The sequence below is a fragment of the Trachypithecus francoisi genome, unplaced genomic scaffold (assembly GCF_009764315.1).
Source record: "Trachypithecus francoisi isolate TF-2019V2 unplaced genomic scaffold, Tfra_2.0 Lachesis_group21, whole genome shotgun sequence".
Taxonomy (NCBI): Eukaryota; Metazoa; Chordata; class Mammalia; order Primates; family Cercopithecidae; genus Trachypithecus; species Trachypithecus francoisi.
This window is the reverse complement of record NW_022681467.1, coordinates 23,939,480-23,960,397: the sequence shown is the minus strand read 5'-3', so window position 1 is coordinate 23,960,397 and position 20,918 is coordinate 23,939,480. Positions and strand designations below refer to the sequence as shown.

Here is a 20,918-nt window from a genome sequence, read left to right as displayed (position 1 = left end):
TTTTAATAGAGATGGGGTTTCACGTATTAGCCAGGATAGTCTCGAACTCCTGACTTTGTGATCTGCCCGCCTCTGCCTCCCAAAGTACTGGGATTACAGGCGTGAGCTACTGCACCTGGCCTCTTTATTCTATTCTTACGATAAATTTCAAGTTTAAAGAGATTAAGCTATTTCCACAAATGTTAAAGGAATGTAAGAAAGTTTTTTTTTTTTTTTTTTTTGAGACGGAGTCTCGCTGTGTCGCCCAGGCTGGAGTGCAGTGGCCAGATCTCAGCTCACTGCAAGCTCCGCCTCCCGGGTTCCCGCCATTCGCCTGCCTCAGGATCCCGAGTAGCTGGGACTACAGGCGCCCGCCACCTCGCCCGGCTAGTTTTCTTTTTTTTGTATTTTTAGTAGCGATGGAGTTTCACCATGTTAGCCAGGATGGTCTCGATCTCCTGACCTCGTGATCCGCCCGTCTTGGCCTCCCAAAGTGCTGGGATTACAGGCTTGAGCCACCGCGCCCGGCCGAATGTAAGAAAGTTTTAAGGACAAAGGTGTTGGGACATGGCACCGTGGGTCATGCCAGCCACATTAGCAAAATGGGGTGGAAATTAAAAATATGGAGGTAAGGCCAAGCATGGTGGCTCACACCTATAATCCTAGCACTTCGGGAGGCTGAGGCAGGCACATCACTTAAGCCCAGGAGTTTGTGACCAGCCTGGGCAACATGATGAAACCCCATCTCTACCAATCAATCAATCATTCAATCAATAAGCTGGGCATGGTGGTGTGTCCCTGTAGTCCCAACTATTTGGGAGGCTAAGGTGGGAGGATCACTTGAGCCTGGGAGGCAGAAGTTGCAGTGAGCTGTGATGGCACCACTGCATTCCAGCCTGGACAACAGATACCTTGCGCTCTCTCTCTCTCTCTGTGTATTTATATGTATGTATGGCAGTAGAATGAAGGGGATATTGAGCACATTTGATGAGTCTCCAGGTTTCTTAGCGTGAAAGCTCCAGATCTGGGATAGGGTTTGAAGCAAGTGAAAAAGCCTTGGCTAGGCTCAGTAGGGAAGGTGACAGGATTCCTGGAGAATAGGACGGGAAACAACAGAGATCTCACTGAGGCTGTGTCACTCAAATTACTTTTTCCTGAAAATCAGTCCAGGTGTAGTTTTCTCCAGCAATACCAGGAAGCCCCAGAATCAGAGGTACAAAGGTGTCTGAAGAGAGAAAAGGATTTTGAGAAGGAAGGGCAGAGTGACAAGGGATTGGGCAAATTGGATACAGCTGAAGAGGGCTGGTCCAAGGATGGGTTTTTGTTGAAGAAAAAAATCAATTTGGGGGCTGAGCACAGTGGCTCACATCTGTTGTCCCAGCACTTTGGGAAGCCAAGGTGGGACGACTGCTTGAGGTAAGGAGTTCAAGGCCAGTCTGGGCAACATAGCAAGACCTTGTTTTCATATTAAAAAAAAAAGTGAAAAAATAAATTTAAAAAATCAAATGTTACAAATAATGATTAAAACTCTTATCTAACAAGAAGCTTTCTTTCATTTTGGTATGCCCCTTCTCCTTTCTGTTTATACCAGAGAAAGCTGAATTTAACAGTTTCAGGAACTGTGCCGATGCTTTTGTACACTGTCTCATTTGGTTCCTCTAAAGGGTTTTATTAAGTCACATTGTCTGCGGAGTTTCCAGCGCCAGTGTGTTGATTCATTAGCTTCCCTTCATTTGCATTTAGTCTAGTAGATGGCTAGCAAGGATCAACACTTTTCTGGTCTGCTATTTCTATCTCCTTTTGTGTGAGATGTTATGTCCTTTCAACAAGGTAAAATTTCATTAATAAGTATGGAAAGTTAATGTAAGAATTCTGCATCCTTCTTTTTTTTTCTTTTTTTGAGACGGAGTTTCACTTGTCACCCAGGCTGGAGTGTGGCGGCACGATCTCGGCTCAATAAAAGCTCCGCCTCCCGGGTTCACGGCCATTCTCCTGCCTCAGCCTCCAGAGTAGCTGGGACTACAGGCGCCCGCCACCACGTCCGGCTAGATTTTGTGTTTTTTTTTTTTGTTTTTTTGTTTTTTTTTTTGAGACGGAGTCTTGCTCTGTCGCCCAGGCTGGAGTGCAGTGGCCAGATCTCAGCTCACTGCAAGCTCCGCCTCCCGGGTTCACACCATTCTCCTGCCTCAGCCTCCGGAGTAGCTGGGACTACAGGCGCCCGCCACCTCGCCCGGCTAGTTTTTTGTATTTTTAGTAGAGACAGGGTTTCATCGTGTTAGCCAGGATGGTCTCGATCTCCTGACCTTGTGATCCGCCCATCTCAGCCTCCCAAAGTGCTGGGATTACAGGCTTGAGCCACCGTGCCCCGCAGATTTTGTTTTAGTAGAGATCAGGTTTCACCATGTCAGCCAGGATGGTCTGGATCTGACCTCGTGACCCGCCCGTCTCGGCCTAACAAAGTGCTGGGATTATAGGCGTGAGCCACCACGCCCGGCCACATCCTTCTCTTCTATCCATTCTACTTCAAAATTATTTATGGGGTCTTCATGTTACCTTATTATTTCTGCCCTCACATCACTTATCAGTCCACTGCCATGCTCCATCCCTCACACCACCCCACATTTTAGCTCACACTCTACTACTGACGTTCCCTGTGGGGTCATGAACCTAGGATCAAGACTACCTGTTAAAGCTGAAATCCTGTACCTCCCTGGTTTTAACTTCTGCATGGAACTTAGAACAGCCTCTCTACCACCACCCCACCCCAGCACCCACCTTGGATTTTGTCTCCCTCAGCTCCTTTTCTGTCTCACCACCAGAACCAAAGAGGATGGTCTGTGTTCTCTTTCCTTCCACTGCATATCTCATCAACCAAGTTAGAAGTTTTAAATAGAGGCCAGGCGCGGTGGCTCACACCTGTAATCCCAGCACTTTGGGAGGCTGAGGTGGGCGGATCACGAGGTCAAGAGTTGGGGCTCATCCTGGCCAACATGGTGAAATCCCCTCTACTAAAAATACAAAAACTAGCTGGGCATAGTGGTGTGCACCTGTAGTCACAGCTACTTGGGAGGCTGAGGCAGGAGAATCGCTTGAACCCAGGAGGCAGAGGTTGCAGTGAGCTGAGATCACCCCACTAAACTCCAGCCTGAGTGAGACTCCATCTCAAAAAAAAAAAAAAAAAAAAAGAAGTTTCGAATACGTCTCCCACTTGAGTTTGGGAGTTTCTGGTTTAATTCTGGTTTAACCACTTACTGTGTGTCCATATGTGCCAAGAATCATGCAAGATAAGGTTATGCGTCTTCATATCTTTAGGGGTAGATGAATAACGAATATACACGTGAATGCATGAGACTGGGAGGTACAGGTAAGAACTAGCCAGATCCAAAATTCCATACAAAATATTGACAATTTCCATTCAGCCCTTGATTTTTCCTCAATCTCAAAGAGGTGCTGACAATAGGGGACCCGTCCAGGATCTCTGTTAAATACACATGTTCTGGTGAGGGCAAAAATCAGTGAGACAGGAAGGCACATTCAATGATTTCTAAATAGTGTGGGGTCAAAGGCCCCATGTCGGACAAAGCCCAGATGCAACCTCTCCCACTCTTAAGATCATGGTTTGGGATATCCACTTCACACAGGAATTTGTCACTCTGTTCTTCCATGCCTTTATTGGTGACAGCAATGGACAAGAACAATACCAGGCATAGCAGACACCCTAGCCCAGTACCTGAGGTGCCAGGCAGGCCCTGCAGGGCCATTGGCACATCCAGTCCCAGCCCAAGATCCAGTCTACCCAGGCCATGTCCCCGAAGGGGCAGGAGGCCGTCTGTCCAGTTTGTATGTGTGAATCAGTCTCTCTGAGTGTCTGAGCCGCTGCCTGCAGGGCCCTCCCATTCTCCGCACATGGTAGGGGCTGTTAGGAACATAGCGTGGCATCCCCCGATGGACCACTGGGCCCCAGTGCTGACCATGGGGATTAGGGCCAGGGATTGGAGGTGGCAGGGGGCCAGGCACAAAGTTCACTCCAGGGCCACATCCTACAAAAGAACCAGTCATTATAAGAGCTGGCTTCTGGCCAGAGTGAGTGCAGCTCTGCCTTCAAGCAACTCTTGTCCTCCAGGTGAGCTTCTGTGTTTCCCTATCTACAAAAAAGGGATAGCCCTTCCCCTACCTTCAGACGGTGGAATGGTGACAACCAGTGAGCTGATTAATGAGCCTACAGATGATGTTTCAGACTCAGGGACTGCTGTGACCAAACCCAGTATTGGAGGCACAAGGAGCTACCCAACTCCTCTCAGCTCACCTAGGCATAGGAGGCTGGGTAGGGGGAGGTACAAGAGGGTAGGGGAGCTGCAGAGGCACCTACCTAAGTGGGGTGGCATCGAGAAGTCTTCCACTGGATTATAGTTGAAGAATTCATGGGGTGGGAAGGGCTGGCCTGGGAAAAAAGGGGTATCCTGGGGCAGGGGTGGGAAGAGGGGAGGTGGCGAGGGCTGAGGAAGTGGGTAGGGAAGAGGCATGGGAGGGGGCAAAGGAGAGGGTGGGGGTGGGAGCAAGGCCAGGTGCTCCCCGAAGGCTGGGGTCTGCCTATGGCTTCCCTGGAATGGATGATTCATCTCTGCCCAGTCCTCAATCCACGGGTCTAGGAATGGGATGGTTGTTTTAGGTAGGCTTGGGAGCCAGGCTGCCCTGAACTCTGGCCATCCACACTTCTAACGCTCTATTCCTTCCTCTTGGAAAGCAGAGCCACCAGGCTGGAGCACCCTTGCCCTCTACCCAGTTTTCCTCATTCTCTCTCATTTCAGGCCGAGCCCAAGGTGTGTTCCTTTTCTCTTACCTCTCAGACCTACCTTTGTTCTGACCTCACACTTTCCTCCAGAGCCTTCTTTGTTTGCCCAGGTCCTGTATCTAACTTTTTCCTCTCCCACCTCCTCCCCATAGACCAGTAAATAAGCCAAACATAAAGATCCTGTTATTCCCTTCACCAACAACTTCCCTTTACCATCTGAAGTTCCAGAATGAATGTTTTGCCCAATTTCCATTTCCTCCTCAATTGCTCACTCCCTCTTTTAATCCAAACTCATGCTCTCAACACTTTTCCTACTAAATGTAACCACTTGCTAACACATTCCCTTCTTCTCAACAGTCATGTGACATCGCCAGTAGCCTCAGTCCTTCCTAAAAGTGCCCCTGCCCTCATCTCCTTTTGTTTCCGCCACAGCCCCTCTTTCCTGCCAATCCAAAGTATGAGCATCGTTCTGTCTCCCTCACAGTTCCCATTGTGCCCTCAGTTTTAATCTCTCTGCTGGGTACCAATGACTGCAAACCTACTCTGTATTTCCAACATACCTCAAATAAATCTGCTGTGACCAAACTTACTGACTCATCCTCCCACCCCAAATCAACTCTCTCTTTTCATGGCCCTAACTTCTATAGCTCCAAATTGGATTTCAAAGGCCTATGCCATCAAAACTAGCCTTACAACCTTCAGAGCATCCCGTCATTTGCTGGGGTTTAATTATTACATCTAAACAAGAAAATTGGGATGTTTAACTAAAATCTGAATTCACTTCCCTGATGCTCCAACTCCTGGCTACCAAGTGCAACAGGTCTGTTCTACGATATTCCTGGATTCTCTGTGCCCCCACATCCTCTTGTGCTGCTACAATCGGCCTTCTAACATGACTCGTGCCTCCCATTCCCTGTGTACAGGGAAATTGTGCTAGACACTGGGGCTGAAAGGGGTGAGCTGTCAACAAGGGCAGCAGGAAACTTGCCCTTTAAGGACATGATGCAGAGGAGAAGCAGCCATGGAGACAATCAGCCATGGTGCCCCCTTTGTGTGCATGCAGGGACTGGGACGTTGACACGGAAACCGAGGTTCTGCAGCAGAGTGTTACAGTTGAGATGTGATGGGGAGCAATGCCTCAAAACAAGGAGGAGTGGGGCCCTCAGAAGCCTCCACCAATGACCCAGAGATGGGGACAGAGGAGAGCTACACCAAGCTGCACCAGTCACACTGGGACTCTCAGGCCGAACTAAGAAACCTATGGAACACTGCCCATTGAGCCCAAGTCCATAAGGCTGGCCTTCCCGATGCAACACACCTGTTCCACACCCTGCCAGCTGACTGCACCCCCACCCCCCAAACTGTGGGCTTCCTTGTTTCTGTCACACTGCCTGGATGGCCCTTCCTGTCTTTCCACTCCTCACACCCATGCCCCATTTCTTTCCTGTTAATCTGTTGGGTAGGACTCTTGCAACATGCTGCCTTATGTGGTCAATACTTGTATAAGCTCCTTCAAACACACAGAAAGGACTACACAGCCAGACTGCAGAAAACTGGAACTTGGACAAGAATATTGTTCCGGTGATCTAACCCTCCTCAGGGGTTGAGGAAGGTGCATGCAAAAGACACAAGGGTCCTTTAAGGGACCTCTACTTCCCTTGAGTGGCTCTGTCCTAGTCTGGCTCTGAGCCCTGTCCTCTGAGGGCCCTGGTGCATCACTACCCCCCCACTTATGGTAGGGCTCACCAGGGGGATAGTCACGCTTGGGCAGCTCCACGCCCCAGGCGTCAGCCACGTGGGTCAGAAGCAGGTGTGAGAGGTGGCGGTGTGCATGCTGGTCCCAGTGGACACCATCCCGATGGCGGTGCTGTACCGCATGCCGGAAATGAAAGTGGAGATCTAGGACATCAAAGCAGTGGTCCCCAGCCAGCGTAGCACTGTAGAAGTTCCCTTCAACCACATCCCGCCGCAGGGAGCCTGCCAGGGGCTGGAGCTGAGTGAGAAAGTGCACCCTCTAAGAGCCACAGAATGAAGCAGGGTCGGAAAGCAGAGTGTCCTATCTACCAGCCTGCTGTCCCATCTCATCCTGATGGGCCTCAGTCACTTGCCTCTGGCAGGAGGAAACCCCCAGTGATACGCTCCCCGAGGGGCATCGCCATGTTCCACACCAGCAGGCAGGAGTCTGGCAATACTTGGTCCATGCGCACAAACACCCGCTCCAGGTTCTTGCGGTAGCTCTCCATTGAGCAGCGACCATATCTGTTGGGTAACACACAGGGTGGGCAAGAGCACAGGGGTAGACTGCCTCTGAGCCATACTTTCATCCCCAACTGGTATTTCCCTTTCCCTTGCCCCAACCTGGAGAGATCCCAGAGGCAGGAGTTGATGATCACCAGGTCCGGAGCAGGGCCATATGTCAGCTCTTCCAGAACATCCTCAAGGTACTCGGAGTAAACACGAGTGAGGAAGTAGAAGCGCACAAGGTGGTGGCCAGAGCCCGAGCAGAACTGGCGGACCTCACGGTACTGTGTCCCGTTGTGTAGCTCGCCCAGCTGGCCCCCAGCCACCAGCTGGTCCTGTTCAAAGCTCAGCTCCCCCTACCCACCCCCCCACCCTACTGGTCAGACCCATGCCAGGGAGGAGAACCCTGCCAGGCCAGGGTCTGTGCCCACCCACCACTGACATGGCCACCAAGCTTCCCTCACCTTGGCTTTCAGCTGGGCAGCTGTGAGCAGTGAGTCTTTCTGGAGCAAGAGCACCAGGTCCTTGTACACAGCCCGCTGAACTGGGAGGAAACAGAGATCCCAAGGCTGAGGCAGACCTCAGCCTGCCCCAGCTCCTTCCAAGTCCAGGATCCCATTTTCCCAGGGCTGAGCTGCCCAACACCAGCTCCGTGGAGTGTTGACTTAGACGCAGGAGAAAAGATGAGGTTAAAAAGTCCTGGCATTGCCTCTGTTCGCTGTGCCTCCCGGCCAGCAGTATACAGTGACCCAAGATCACCTGGCAGAAATTAAGTCGGCCAAGTCACCCGGGAGACACACTACACAATGCAACGCTTTAATGACGGAAAGTATGGGGGGCTGTCAGGGCAAGAAATGCTGAGCAAGGATGGGCTAAAAAGTGCACAGGTTATTACACCTTTCAGAATACCTGTGGAAGATGTGTGGGACATAAAAAGAGAAAACCTACTGGAGGAGAACAGATCAGAGGACAGACAGGAGATGTGAGATGGAGACAAATGGTCCAGACACACTGAACAGGCTGCAAGGTGTGGGACTGGAAGCGTCACCCTAGAAGAGGCACTCACTGGAGTCCCCCAAGATGACCACGAACTTGTTGTGTAGCAGCTGCTGGACTTCCGAGGCCTGGAAGTGGACCATGTCGCTTCGTAGCGGGCGGCGCGGTTCCTCGCTCGACAGACAGAAGACCATGCCGCCACCAACAACGACAGGCTGCAGGGAGAGGCCACTAAGCCACACGATGGTGGGGACTCAGGGCAGGTCGGCCTCAGGGCTAGCCCCTCTGGGGCTGCTCAATGCTAAAGGGAGGAGGTGACAGCGGCAGAGCCATGGTGGCGCCAGCCTTGGTCACACTTGGTACCAGAGGCAGCGGGTCGTCCAGCCAGCAGGCCTCCAGGGCACTGCAGAGCTTCCCGCGCGGCGCCGCCCTGAGCCTCGCCACGTGCCCGCCGCCGTCCCGCGCATGCGCGCGCCCGCTCGCGCCAATTACCAAGTCCCGGGGCTCCGCGGTGTTCACCCGCGACCCGGGTAGGCCTGCGCACCGCGCGCCTGGCCCGCAGCGGGCTCCTGGCCAAGCCTCATGTTCCCGCTCCCCGGTCGGCCAGTCGGTTCTGCAAAGCTCCCGCCCCGCAGAGACCGTGGGTCCGGGTTAGCCGTCGGTGCGCAGCCCAGCACCCAGCGCTCTCCATGCGAGCGTCGCGGTGGCCCCGACGGCGCCTCAGGCCTCAGCGCCTCGGGCTGCGACGCTCACAGCTTCCACTTCCGTTCACCCATGTCCCGCCCTGAGCGACCCCCAGTGCCTGAAGGGAAAGCAAGGCGATGGAGATGGCCGCCACAGGGTGCAGGAGCCAGGGCTGGGCCCACTTGGCGGGCGCGAAGCCCAGTTACGGGCGGGGGTCGCGGCGGCGGCGGCCAAGTGAGGCTGCCCACAGTGGTGATGGCCGCGGCGGCGGCCTCGCCACGTGACCCGGACGGGCGGAAGCGGAAGTGCCGGCCTGGAGCCCGCTCTAGGTGGGTGTCCCTTCGGCTCGTCCCAGCTGCCGTTTGCACCAGCTATGGACTGCTACACGGCGAACTGGAACCCACTCGGGGACTCTGCTTTTTACCGGTGAGCTGCCCCGTCCTCCCGCCCACGGCCTGGCTTACCCCGCTCGCCCGCGGGCTGGAGTCTCCCGGCGGCGCTCGCCCCCGTCACTACTGGCGCTGGGGTCCGCCCGCGCCGGCTGTCCTCGAGCGTATGCCACTTAGCGCACAGCCGCCTTTGGGCAGGGAGCCGGGCCTTCCCCTGCTCCAGAAAAGGACACTGAGTCAAGCACAGTGGTCACCCCGAAGCCCAGGTCTGGTAGCCTCTGGAAAGATGCTCAGATCTCGTTGAGGGAGGCAGCTCGCGGGTGACAGCGAGTGCCCAGTCTCCTGCCGGAAAGTGCTGCTGAAGTCAGACCACAGGGGCGCTCCGAGGGGGGCGGGATCGCACGGCGGGCGGGGTAACAGTGCTGACCAAGACTGGGAAAAAGGGGCGAGTAGTCCGTGAATCCCGGAACAGCGGAAGTGAGAACCCCTGGCTTAGGGCAGCCCTCCCATGGGAGTTGTAGAGTCCTAAACCACGGATCTTTCTAAAGTGTAAACTCGTTACATCGCTACCCAGATTAGGATTTTCCCATAGCTTCCCTAATTAGGAAGAACTGCGAACTTCTCGTGGAACATCTATCTATAAGGCCGCCCCTGTTGGTCTCTCCACCCTCATCTACCACTCTCCTACCCAAACCTTGCGTTCCAGCTGCGCAGAATTACAAGGCCCCAACCAGTCTGCAGTTTTTGTGGACACTGCCATTTCTCTCTTTATCTCACTGAAGAATTTTGCGCATCCTTCAGGACTTAGTTCAAGGGTTCTTTTTGGAACTGTGTCTAATTCTCCCACAATAGAATCCTGTGGGCCTCACTGGGCTTAGTGCTAGGGTCTGTTAGGTATGGCCTATTTGTATGTTTAGGCGACATTTGTATAGGTTTCTTCTGCTAAACCAGGCTCCTTCAGGGCTGAAAATATATATATATTTCAAACAGTCTTGCTCTGTCGCCCAGGCTGGAGTGCAGTGGCACTCGACTCACTGCAACCTCCGCCTCCCGGGTTCAAGCGATTCTCCTACCTCAGCCTCCCGAGTGGCTGAGACTACAGGCTCCCGCCACCACACCTGGCTAATTTTTGTATTTTTTGGTAGAGCTGGGATTTCACCATGGTGGCCAGGCTGGTTTTGAACTTCTGACCTTAAGCAATCTATCCACCTCGGCCTCCCAGAGTACTGGGATTATAGGCGTGAGCCACTGAGCTGGGCCAAAAGCATGTTTCTTGCCTCTCTTTATGACCAGTGCATATTTAGAACAGTGCTTGCTATGTAATAATTGCCCATTAAAGTTTTTAAAAAAAATTTTATTGGGCCGAGCTTTGTGTCATGTGCCTATAGTCCCAGCTACTGGAGAGGCTGAGGCAGGAGAATCACTGGAGCCCAAAAGTTTGAGGGTGTAGGGACCAGTGATAGCACCTGTGAATAGCCACTGCACTCCAGCCTGGGCAACATAGCATACTCCTTCTGAAAAACTAAAAATATTATTTTAGGCCGGGCACAGTGGCTCATGCCTGTAATCCCAGCACTTTGGGAGTCCGAGGTGGGTGAATCACCAGACATCAGGAGTTTGAGACCAGCCTAACCAACATGGTGAAACCCCATCTCTACAAAAATTAGCCAGGCATGATGGCAGGTGCTTGTAATCCCAGGTACTTGGGAGGCTGAGGCAGGAGAATCGCTTGAACCCGGGAGGCGGAGGTTGCAGGGAGCTGAGATCGCACCATTGAATTCCAGTCCAGGCAACAGAGCGAGACTCTGTCTCAAAAAATATACATATGTATATATGTATTGATTGCAAGTAAAGATCACAAAGACATCCATGGCAGTCTTACATAGAAGACATTTGTTTGTGCTAATGAAACTATATACCATTCTCATTGGCATATTAAAACTTTAAAATTTTTGGTACCTAATGTGATATACTTCCTAGATAGACAAGTGCCCTGTGGCAGTTTTTAGAGACCTGTTGCATTTGTTGTTTATTTGTAATTCTCTCTTATAAATATGCCTGTGCAATTGGCCGAGCGCAGTGGCTCACACCTGTAATCCCAGCACTTTGAGAGACCGAGGCAGGCGGATCACGAGGTCAGGAGTTCGAGATCAGCCTGGCCAACATGATGAAACCCCGTCTCTACTAGAAGTACAAAAATTTACCGGGCGTGGTGGCATGCACGTGTAGTCCCAGCTACTCGGGAAGCTGAGGCAGGAGAATTGCTTGAACCTGGGAGGTGGAGGTTGCAGTGAGCCAAGATCGCACCACTGTAATCTTGCCTGGGCAACAGAGCAAGACTCCATCTCAGGGGAAAAAGAAAAAAAGAAATATGCCTGTGCAATATGAAAAAATTGCAAAAACTGTTAAAAATCCATAAAATCAGTAGGAAATTATTTCAACTTGTTTCTGTGGAGAAGGGAAATCAGCTGACAAAGGTAGCCATATCATTTAGTATTTACACACCAGCTAGTTGATACGACATTCACTTTTAAAATATCAACTTTACTTGTATTATTTTGAAGATACCTGTTGCCTACCCAGGCTTATTAAATCAAAGAGTACTGCAGACAGTGACCTCATTACCACAGAGCTCTTATTTATCAGATGTAGTCTTTGCTTTGTTGACATTTTAATAAGGTTTTAAAAGAATGTATGTGTTGGGTGCATGCCACAAACACAACCTGAATGATTAAGCTACTCTTACCTGTGCTGTACTGCCAGAAAGGAATAGGGGTCTAAGGCTTGCTGGGGAGGATATTTATGTTTTAAGTTGCTAACAGCTATTGAGCCTTTCTTATGTACTGAACATTATGCTAAGTAATTTATGTGTTTTAACTTACTTAAGCCTTACAATCCCATGAGGTAGATACCGTCTTACTGATGAGGAAGCCGAGGCACAGAGAGGCCAGATTATACAACTAGTGACCAGGTTACACAGCTATTGAGTAGTGGAGTCAGGCTTTGAACCCGAACAGGTTCTAGACCCCTGTTAAAAAATACGGTTTTGGGGGTGGGGAGGTTAACAGAAAAATATAAGGGCATGTTTCACCTCTTCCACCAGAGTGGAAATGCTTTAAGAGCAAGCACTTAGTTTTGTTCATCAGTGTGCATGGCTTTATGCATAGGTAGGACTCGATACATGTCTGAGTCAGTGAATGAATGATAAACAGGTGGCAGACATTACATTTCAAGTCCTATCTGCCTGACAGGATTCTTGTGCATTGGAAGTAATATTCTGGAGAACTCACTCAATTTGGGAAGGCATGGAGGATAAACGGTGACCAGTTCTTATGGGACTCCAGAAGTCAAGCCATTTTTTTAATCCTAAAAATGCAACTTGGGCTAATCTAATTAATTAATTTGTCCCATCCCTTTGTCAGGCTGAGCCAGTAAAATAAAACAGATGTGGAAGGGTTCTGCCTGCCCTCATAGAGCTTACAGCCAGCAGGCGAGACAGTTGATAATCACTCAGTATTTGTTTGATCATAATCACTATAAAGAGAAGTATAGGAGCAAGTAACCTAAGAGAACATGCCACAGACTCGGGGAGTCAAAGGTAGAGGAGATACTCTAAAAGAAGTAATAATACCCTATCCAGGGGATGAGTAGATTTAGGTGCAGGAAGTGGGATGGAGGTGGAGAAGAGCATATACACAAAAGTCTTGAGGCAGGAATGACTGAGGCATACACAGTGACCTAAAGAGAGCGAGTGTGGCTGGAGTGCTGTAGGCAACAAGAACAGGACATGGATGAAGTTGATGCCCATCATGTAGGGGTCACACCCTGCAGGGACATGTAGACCACCATTATATGAAGAATGATGGGAAGCCTCAATTAAAGGATCTTAACACAAGATTGATGTAATTGGATTTGCAAGAGATGTGTGTGTGTGTGTGTGTGTGTTTTAAGTTCCTTTTGTAGGCAATAGTGGGGAAAAGATGGAAGGAACAAGCAAAATGGAAACAAGGGAGATGGTTAGGAGCCTGATGGAACAGACCAGGAAGAAGTTGAGGATGGCCAGTACTAGGGGTGGTGATGTTGGAGGTGGAGAGAAGGGGCCGATCTGAGAGATTTAAGAGGTAAAGTGGAAGGAATTCGTAATGATTGCACTTGATGGGGAGGAAGGAGAGCAAGGAATCAAGGATGACTTGAATTTAGGGCTTAAATAAAATCATGAGAAAGGAGGAGTGAGTTTGGCAGGGAAGAAGGTGAGCTGGTTCTAAATACATTGAGTTTCAGGTACTAAGAAGCATCTTATGGTAAAAGAAAGGAGACTTAAGATACATTATATACTCCTGAAATTATTTTTAAAAGGGAGGGCAACTATTTAAGTAGTTACATTTTTGTTTCATTTTTTTTTTGGATAGATAAACACAAACTTTTTTTCAAAAAAAATCAGCAGTGTGTAGTGGCACGCACATGTAATCCCAGCTACTTGGGAGGCTGAAAAAAAATGAACATTTAAAAAGAATGTGGTTAAATATACATGATATAAAATTTACTATCTTAACCGTTTTTGAGTGTACCCTTTAGTAGTGTTAAATTTATTCACGTTGTTGTGCAACCAGTCTCCAGAACATTTTCATCTTGCAAAACTGAAATTCTATACCCTCAAACAACCTCCCAAGTCTTCCTCCCTCCAGCCCATGGCAACCACCATTCTATTTTCTGTCTCAGAATTTGACTACTCTAGACTCCTTATGTAAGTGGAGTCATACAGAACTTATCTTCCTGTGACTGGTTTATTTTACTTAGCATAATATTTTCAAGGTTTATCCATGTTATAGCATGTGTCAGAATTTTCTTTCTTTTTGAGGCGGAATAACATTCCATTGTATGCATATACCACATTTTGCTTATCCATTTCATCTTTCCATGGACACTTGGGTTGCTGGTAGCCCTTGGCTACTTGTGAATAATCTGCTATGAATGTGGGTCTACAAATATCTCTTAAATATTTTCTGTACTCCACTTTTTTTTTTTTTTTTTAAATGGAGTCTTGCTCTGTCGCCCAGGCTGGAGTGCAGTGCGTGATCTTGGCTCACTGCAACGTCTGCCTCCCAGGTTCAAGTGATTCTCCTGCCTCAGACTCCTGAGTAGCTGGGATTACAGGTGCCCACCACTGCGCCTGGCTAATTTTTGTATTTTTAATAGAAATGGAGTTTCACTATGTTGACCAGACTGGTTTTGAACTCCTGACCTCAGGTGATCTGCCTGCCTCGGCCTCCCAAAGTGCTGGGATTATAGGCATAAGCCACTGTGCCCGGCCTCTGTACTCTGCTTTTAATTATTTAGGGTATATATCCAGAAGTGGAATTGCTGGATCATATGATAATTCTGTGTTTATTTTTTTCCATAGCAGCTGATGTACCATTTTACATTCCCAGCAACAATTCCTAGGAGTTCTTTAGTAGTATATGTTCTTGAGACAGGCTGGAAACAAGGGATTGCAGGAGTGACAGTGAACTCTCTTTAGGGCCTGAGATTTGGGAATTACTGGATTATACCCCAAGGCAACCAGATTATACCTAACATGCATCTTCCTCTTTAATGGTCTGATATCTTAGCTTGGACAGGCTGGAGATCATCTATTTTCACTCAAGGGTCTTCTCACACCCCAGTAGACCATGCTTCTCCAGCAGTTCAGCCTCCCTGCCACAGGAATTCCCTCACTATTTCCAGCAGGGGACTGGAATTGAGGCTACCAGTACCTAACTAAATCATTAGATTTAACGATTTCCTGGTATTCTATTCCAAGGTCCATTTACTACTGCTGAGATTTCCACTTCTGGGACCCAGGAGTGGAAGAGAAAGATGGGGCTGGCCTTCCCCACTAAGGGTGTGGCCTCTCCTCACAGAGTCCTTACCCTTAGGCTTTTCTGAGAAGCTGCCCTTCACTCTGCCCATCCATACCCTGTGCTACCCTCCAGGCACAGTTTGAGTCACCTCACTGTCCTCTAGAAGCCCACTTTGCCTGTAAGGCTTCAGGAGATGGTCCATACATTATTGCTCTTCACTCCCTGACCTTTACTTTTGTACCCCTTTAGGGGCTCCATTGTGCCTCCTTCCCACCTGGTCTGTGTCGCTGCTGACGTCCTTGACCAACTGCATTACTCCCTGATTATTGTTTTAGCCCACAGCCTCCTAGGCATCCCAGCTCCTGCCACCTTCCAGGGTGACTTAAGTGACCACCTGGCTTCATGGTTCTATGACCTCTACTCAAGTGATTTTATCCATCTCACCTACCCCTTCCCTGGATCCCACCCGACCCTTGTGCTTATCTAGAACTGCTCTACCTCTGAAATGCTAAATTCAAACCGCCCCCTCTTTTTTTTCTCTTTTTTTTTTTTTTTTGAGACGGACTCTTGCTCTGTCGCCAGGCTGGAGTGCAGTGGCGTGATCTCGGCTCACTGCAACCTCCGCCTCCTGGGTTCAAGCAAATCTCCTGCCTCAGCCTCCTGAGTAGCTAGGATTATAGGCATGCGCCACCACACCCAGTTTTTTGTATTTTTAGTAGAGATGGGGTTTCACCATGTTGACAAGGATGGTCTCTTTCTCCTGACTCTGTGATCCGCCTGTCTTGGCCTCCCAAAGTGCTGGGATTTACAGGTGTGAGCCTATGTGCCTGGCCCCACCCCCTCTCTTACCATAAGCTCCTGTCTGCACCCATACTCTAATACCTCCCCATGATATACCCATCCTTCGACCTCCTCAGGATCCTCATTCATGGAGCCCTCTGTTCTCTTGCTGTCTACATGCAGAACCCCCTTCTGTAGATGTTTCCCTCTCTGCCCCCCTTAGAGTGTAGCCACAGTCAGTTGCTTCAGTTTTTTTCTTGCCCTTTTCCTAACAACCTTGATCCTTTGTCCTTTGATTACACCTGTATGGTGCAGAACCACCTTCCAGTGCACCAGCCTCTCACCACCTCTGTACATGTACCCAGGCTGATGAGCACTGCCATGAGGTTCACATAGTAGGCAGATTGGGACTGCTACACATCCACAGGCACCAACCCCAACTGGGGTCCCACAGCCCTATTACATGGAGTCAGCCTGCATTCACTCACCACAAGGGCTCTACTTTTATTTATTTTTTATTTTTTATTTTATTTTTTTTTTTTTTTTTTTTTTTTTTTTTTTGAGACGGAGTCTTGCTCTGTCGCCCAGGCTGGAGTGCAGTGGCGGATCTCAGCTCACTGCAAGCTCCGCCTCCGGGTTCACGCCATTCTCCTGCCTCAGCCTCCGAGTAGCTGGGACTACAGACGCCCGCCACCTCGCCGGCTAGTTTTGTAGTTTTTAGTAGAGACGGGGTTTCACAGTGTTCGCCAGGATGGTCTCGATCTCCTGACCTCGTGATCCCGCCCCTCGCCTCCCAAAGTGCGGGATTACAGGCTTGAGCCACCGCGCCGGCCAGTATTTTAATTTTTTAGAGACAGTCTCACTCTGTCACTCAGGCTGGAGTTCAGTGGTGCAGTCTTGGTCCACTGCAGCCTCAACCTCTTGGGCTCAGGTGATCCACCCACCTCAACCTCTCAAAGTGCTGGGATTACAAGTGTGAGCCATGACTGTCCGAAGCAACATTTTTGTAAGGTTGTTATCAGGTGTAATAGTGAGCGGAGTCACTCCCACTTCCACCTCTTGAATGTGGGCCCCAAATGGAGGAGATAACACCATGTAATCATCTCTGATTAAAAGCATAGGCTGCATCCTATAAGAAAGAACCCCACCCCTTTAAGGACATTGTCTTGCAATTGGTGCTATAACCAAGTTGTCAGTAAATTTAGGTCAGCCACTTGTGAGTGATGGGGTATAGGGTAAGGCCAATTGATCCCATGGCTGTGAGCCCACTGCTACCTTTCGTTGCTATGAAATGAGGTCCTTGATTAGCTGCAGTGCTTTGCAGAATGCCACAATGCTGGATAGAGCATTCTGTAAATCCACAGATGGTGGGTGCTGGAAAACACATTACAGGCAGGAAAGGCAAATCCACATTCAGAATATGTATCTGTTCCAGTGGGGGTAAGTCGTTGCCCTCTCTGAAATAGAAGAGACCCAATATAATCAACTTGTAGGCTGGTTCCTCCAGGGATGGTGCCATATTGGGGTCATGTATCGTCTTTGCTATTGGCAGTGTTACTTGGATTGGGAGGCTTCTAAGACAGCTACCCCAAGTTAGGTTAGCAGGGCTTTCAGGGAAAAGCTAGTCTCCTTGTAGACAGGAAGGCTTCCCTCTGGTAAGGGAAGCTCAGAATGACCTGGGAGTCCAAAATTGTCAGTTTCATGTGGATCTAACCAGATATCCCTCTTCCAAGTTTCAGGATCTCATTGTTTCCTATCAGTACCCTAATTTTCACATGAGAAATGGTGTGTTGGGGTGAATTCAACTGTTGTAATTCAACAACTCACAAATTTGTGTTTGATTTTCAGCAATAGCAGCTACGTAGATACAAGAAATAAGATTCTTTTTTTTTTTTTTTGAGACAGAGTTTTGCTCTTGTTGCCCAGGCTAGAGTGCAGTGGCACAATTTTGGCTCACTGCGACCTCCACCTCCTGGGTTCAAGCATTCTCTTGTGTCAGCCTCCTGAGTAGCTGGGATTACAGGCACCCGCCACCACGCCTAGCTAGTTTTGTATTTTTAGTAGAGACAGGGTTTCGCCATGTTGGTCAGGCTGGTCTTGAACTTCTGACTTCAGGTGATCTGCCTGCCTCTGCCTCCCAAAATGCTGGGATTACAGATGTGAGCTACTGTACCCGGCTGAAATAAGATTTTTTTGGGGGGACTGTTAGAGAAGCCTTCTGCCTCTCAGAACATGACTCAAGCTGAATGTTAACAGACCTCAGATCACTCTCTTTGTAAATGTTCAAGTGCACTCAAAATAATCCATCCTATGCCACCATCTATAAAGTCACCATTACTGCCACACTGGCAAATATAGAAGTCACTCCCACAGCACATGTTTCAGTTACTGTTTCACCACAGTAAACTGCAGGCTTGATGAATTGTGATGCAGGTGCATACAATGGGTTATAGCATCAGTTTTCCATTGACAAAGAGCTCAACACCAAGCCAGTTCCCAAATCCCATCTTTAAGGGGTCTATCTTCTGGGACTATTCCCGCTATACCACATCTGTACCAGTCTGGGTCCAGTCAGAAGACTTAATGTGGGAAGTTTAATATAAAGAATTATTGGCCTGGTGTGGTGGCTCACTCCTGTAATCCCAACACCTTGGGATACCAATGCTGGCGGGTCAGCTGAGGTCAGGAGTTTGAGACCAGCCTGGCCAACATGGTGAAACCCCATCTCTACTAAAAATACAAAAAATTAGCCAGGTGTGGCGGGCGCCTGTAATCCCAGCTACTTGGGAGGATGAGGCAGGAAAATTCCTTGAACCTCGGAGGCAGAGGTTGCAGTGATCCCCGATCGCACCACTGCACTCCAGCCTGGGCAACAAGAGCAAAACTCTGTCTCAAAAAAACAAAACAAAAAGGCTGGGTGCAGTGGCTCATGCCTGTAATCCCAGCACTTTGGGAGGCTGAGGCAAGGAGATCATGAGGTCGAGAAATTGAGACCATCCTAGCCAACATGGTGAGACCCCATCTCTACTAAAAATATGAAAATTATCTGGGTGTGGTGGTGCACACCTGTAGTCCCAGCTACTTGGGAGGCTGAGGCAGGACAATCGCTTGAACCTGGGAGGCAGAGGTTTCAGTGAGCCGAGATTGTGCCATTGCACTCCAGCCTGGCGACAGAGCAAGACGCCATCTCCAAAGAAAAGAAAAATAAATTATTTAACTGTGATAAAGGAGTATATGATATGGCTGTACACGGTGGCTCATGCCTGTAATCCCAATACTTTGGGAGGCCGTGGTGGGCAGATCACACAAGTCCAGGAGTTTGAGACCAGCCTGGGCAACATGGTGAAACTCCATCTCTACAAAAAAAAAAAAAAAAAAAAATTAGCTGGGCATGGTGGTGCACACCTGTAGTCCCAGCTACTCAGGAGGCTGAGGTGGCAGAGTCACCTGAGCCCTGGGAGGTCATGGCTACAGTGAACTGATCACACCACTGCTCTGTAGCCAGGGGATAGAGTAAAACTGTCTCAAAAAAAAAGAAAGAAAAAGAGTATGAGATATAAGAAAATTTTATGATAGCCTAGGGCCAAGGAAGAGTACCCAAGGAATGACAAACTTGGAAGAGGGAGCCTGTCTTCCGGCTAGGGTTCAGACCTCACTGGAAAAATACAGTTGCAGCACACTGGATGGCAGAGAAGTTGGTTTGCCCAGGTTAGAGCTGGTCTATAATATCAGACAAGCAAGAAGCAACCCTCTGGGACCACAAGGGATATGAAGACGTAGGCAAGCTGCAACTCTTAGCCTGGAGTGTTGGGTGTACAGTGTGAATGGGAGTGCTGGTGCAGGCAGGAGGCCTGCAACACACAGTATCAATATGGCAAACCAGGCCAGGCGCGGTGGCTCGTGCCTGTAATCCCAGTACTTTGGAAGGCAGAGGTGGGTGGATCACCTGAGGTTGGAGGTTCGAGATCAGCCTGACCAACGTGGAGAAACCCCGTCTCTACTAAAAATATCAGTTTGAGACCAGCCTGTCCAAAGTGGTGAAACCACATCTCTACTAAAACTACAAAATTAGCTGGGCATGGTGGCGCATGCCTGTAATCCCAGCTACTTGGGAGGCTGAGGCAGGAGAATCGCTTGAACCCAGGAGGCAGAGGTTGCAGTGAGCTGGTATTGCACCATTGCACTTCAGCCTGGGGGACAAGAGCGAAACTCCATCTCACAAAACAAAACAAAACAGGCCAGGCTTGGTGACTCACACCTATAATTCCAGCCCTTTGGGAAGCTGAGGTGGGCAGATCACAAGGTCAGGAAATCAAGACCATCCTGGCTAACACGGTGAAACCCTGTCTCTACTAAAAATTAGCCGGGCGTGGTGGCAGGTGCCTGTAGTCCCAGCTACTCAGGAGGCTGAGGCAGGAGAATGGCGTCAACCCGGGAGGCGGAGCTTGCGGGAGCCGAAATTGCGCCACTGCACTCCAGCCTGGGCGACAGAGCGAGAATCCGTCTAAAAAAAAAAAAATAGCCGGGCGCGGTGGCTCTAGCCTGTAATCCCAGCACTTTGGGAGGCCGAGACGGGCGGATCACGAGGTCAGGAGATCGAGACCATCCTGGCTAACACAGTGAAACCCTGTCTCTACTAAAAAATACAAAAAACTAGCCGGGCAAGGTGGCGGGCGCCTGTAGTCCCAGCTACTCGGGAGGCTGAGGCAGGAGAATGGCGTAAATCCGGGAGGCGGAGCTTGCAGTGAGCTGAGATCCGGCCACTGCACTCTAGCCTGGGCGACAGAGCGAGACTCCGTCTCAAAAAAAAAAAAAATATATATATATATGTGTGTGTGTGTGTGTGTGTGTGTGTGTATATATATGTATATGGCAAGCCACAGCCAGTGGCTGGGCGTACAGGTGTGCAGAGGACGTTGGTCGAAACACTAGTGTACAGGCAGGATGCAACCAGTGGCCAGACATCTCTGTATAGAGAGAAAGTGGGGACCTGGTGTGGGCAGGAAGCCTGGAATGCAGCGTCTGTCGAGAGAGCTTGAGAAGGTGATCCGGAAAGGGCTGCGTTGTTGCTGAGGGACCATGCTTTGCGAATGCATGGCTGGGGCAGAGCAGTACTAGATGTTCTCACACCCTGACTGCCGGCTGATGGCCACCACTGGAAGCACAGGAGGGACCCTTCCTAGTGCAGTGTCCTTCCAGCGCCCTCTGCTGAGAAAG

The 20,918-nt window shown here is 49.7% G+C and overlaps 2 protein-coding genes across 5 annotated transcripts in view; one reads left to right on the top strand and one right to left on the bottom strand.

The window, feature by feature from the left end:
* Positions 1-3,628: 3,628 nt before the first annotated feature.
* PCED1A (PC-esterase domain containing 1A) lies at positions 3,629-9,532 on the bottom strand. Of its 4 annotated transcripts, none has more exons than XM_033185878.1 (8): positions 9,157-9,532; positions 8,079-8,223; positions 7,477-7,556; positions 7,130-7,368; positions 6,880-7,030; positions 6,518-6,764; positions 4,349-4,624; positions 3,629-4,019 (listed from the first exon to the last, which is right to left on the bottom strand). In XM_033185878.1, the coding sequence occupies exons 2-8, from the start codon at positions 8,200-8,202 to the stop codon at positions 3,772-3,774; spliced, it is 1,365 nt and encodes a 454-aa protein (XP_033041769.1). In that variant the 5' UTR covers positions 8,203-8,223; positions 9,157-9,532; the 3' UTR covers positions 3,629-3,771. The 4 variants fall into 4 exon arrangements, with proteins under 4 accessions (XP_033041769.1, XP_033041768.1, XP_033041770.1 ...); XM_033185877.1 differs by lacking the exon at positions 9,157-9,532 and adding an exon at positions 8,501-8,638 and having other exon boundaries at positions 3,631-4,019; positions 8,079-8,309; XM_033185879.1 differs by lacking the exon at positions 9,157-9,532 and adding an exon at positions 8,501-8,637 and having other exon boundaries at positions 3,631-4,019; positions 6,518-6,638.
* Positions 8,994-20,918, top strand: part of VPS16 (VPS16 core subunit of CORVET and HOPS complexes) — a 27,744-nt gene continuing 15,819 nt past the window's right edge. Inside the window, exon 1 of the mRNA XM_033185861.1 lies at positions 8,994-9,118. Within this exon, the coding sequence (XP_033041752.1) occupies positions 9,066-9,118 (53 nt within the window). The 5' untranslated portion in view covers positions 8,994-9,065. The remainder of the gene's footprint in view (positions 9,119-20,918) is intronic.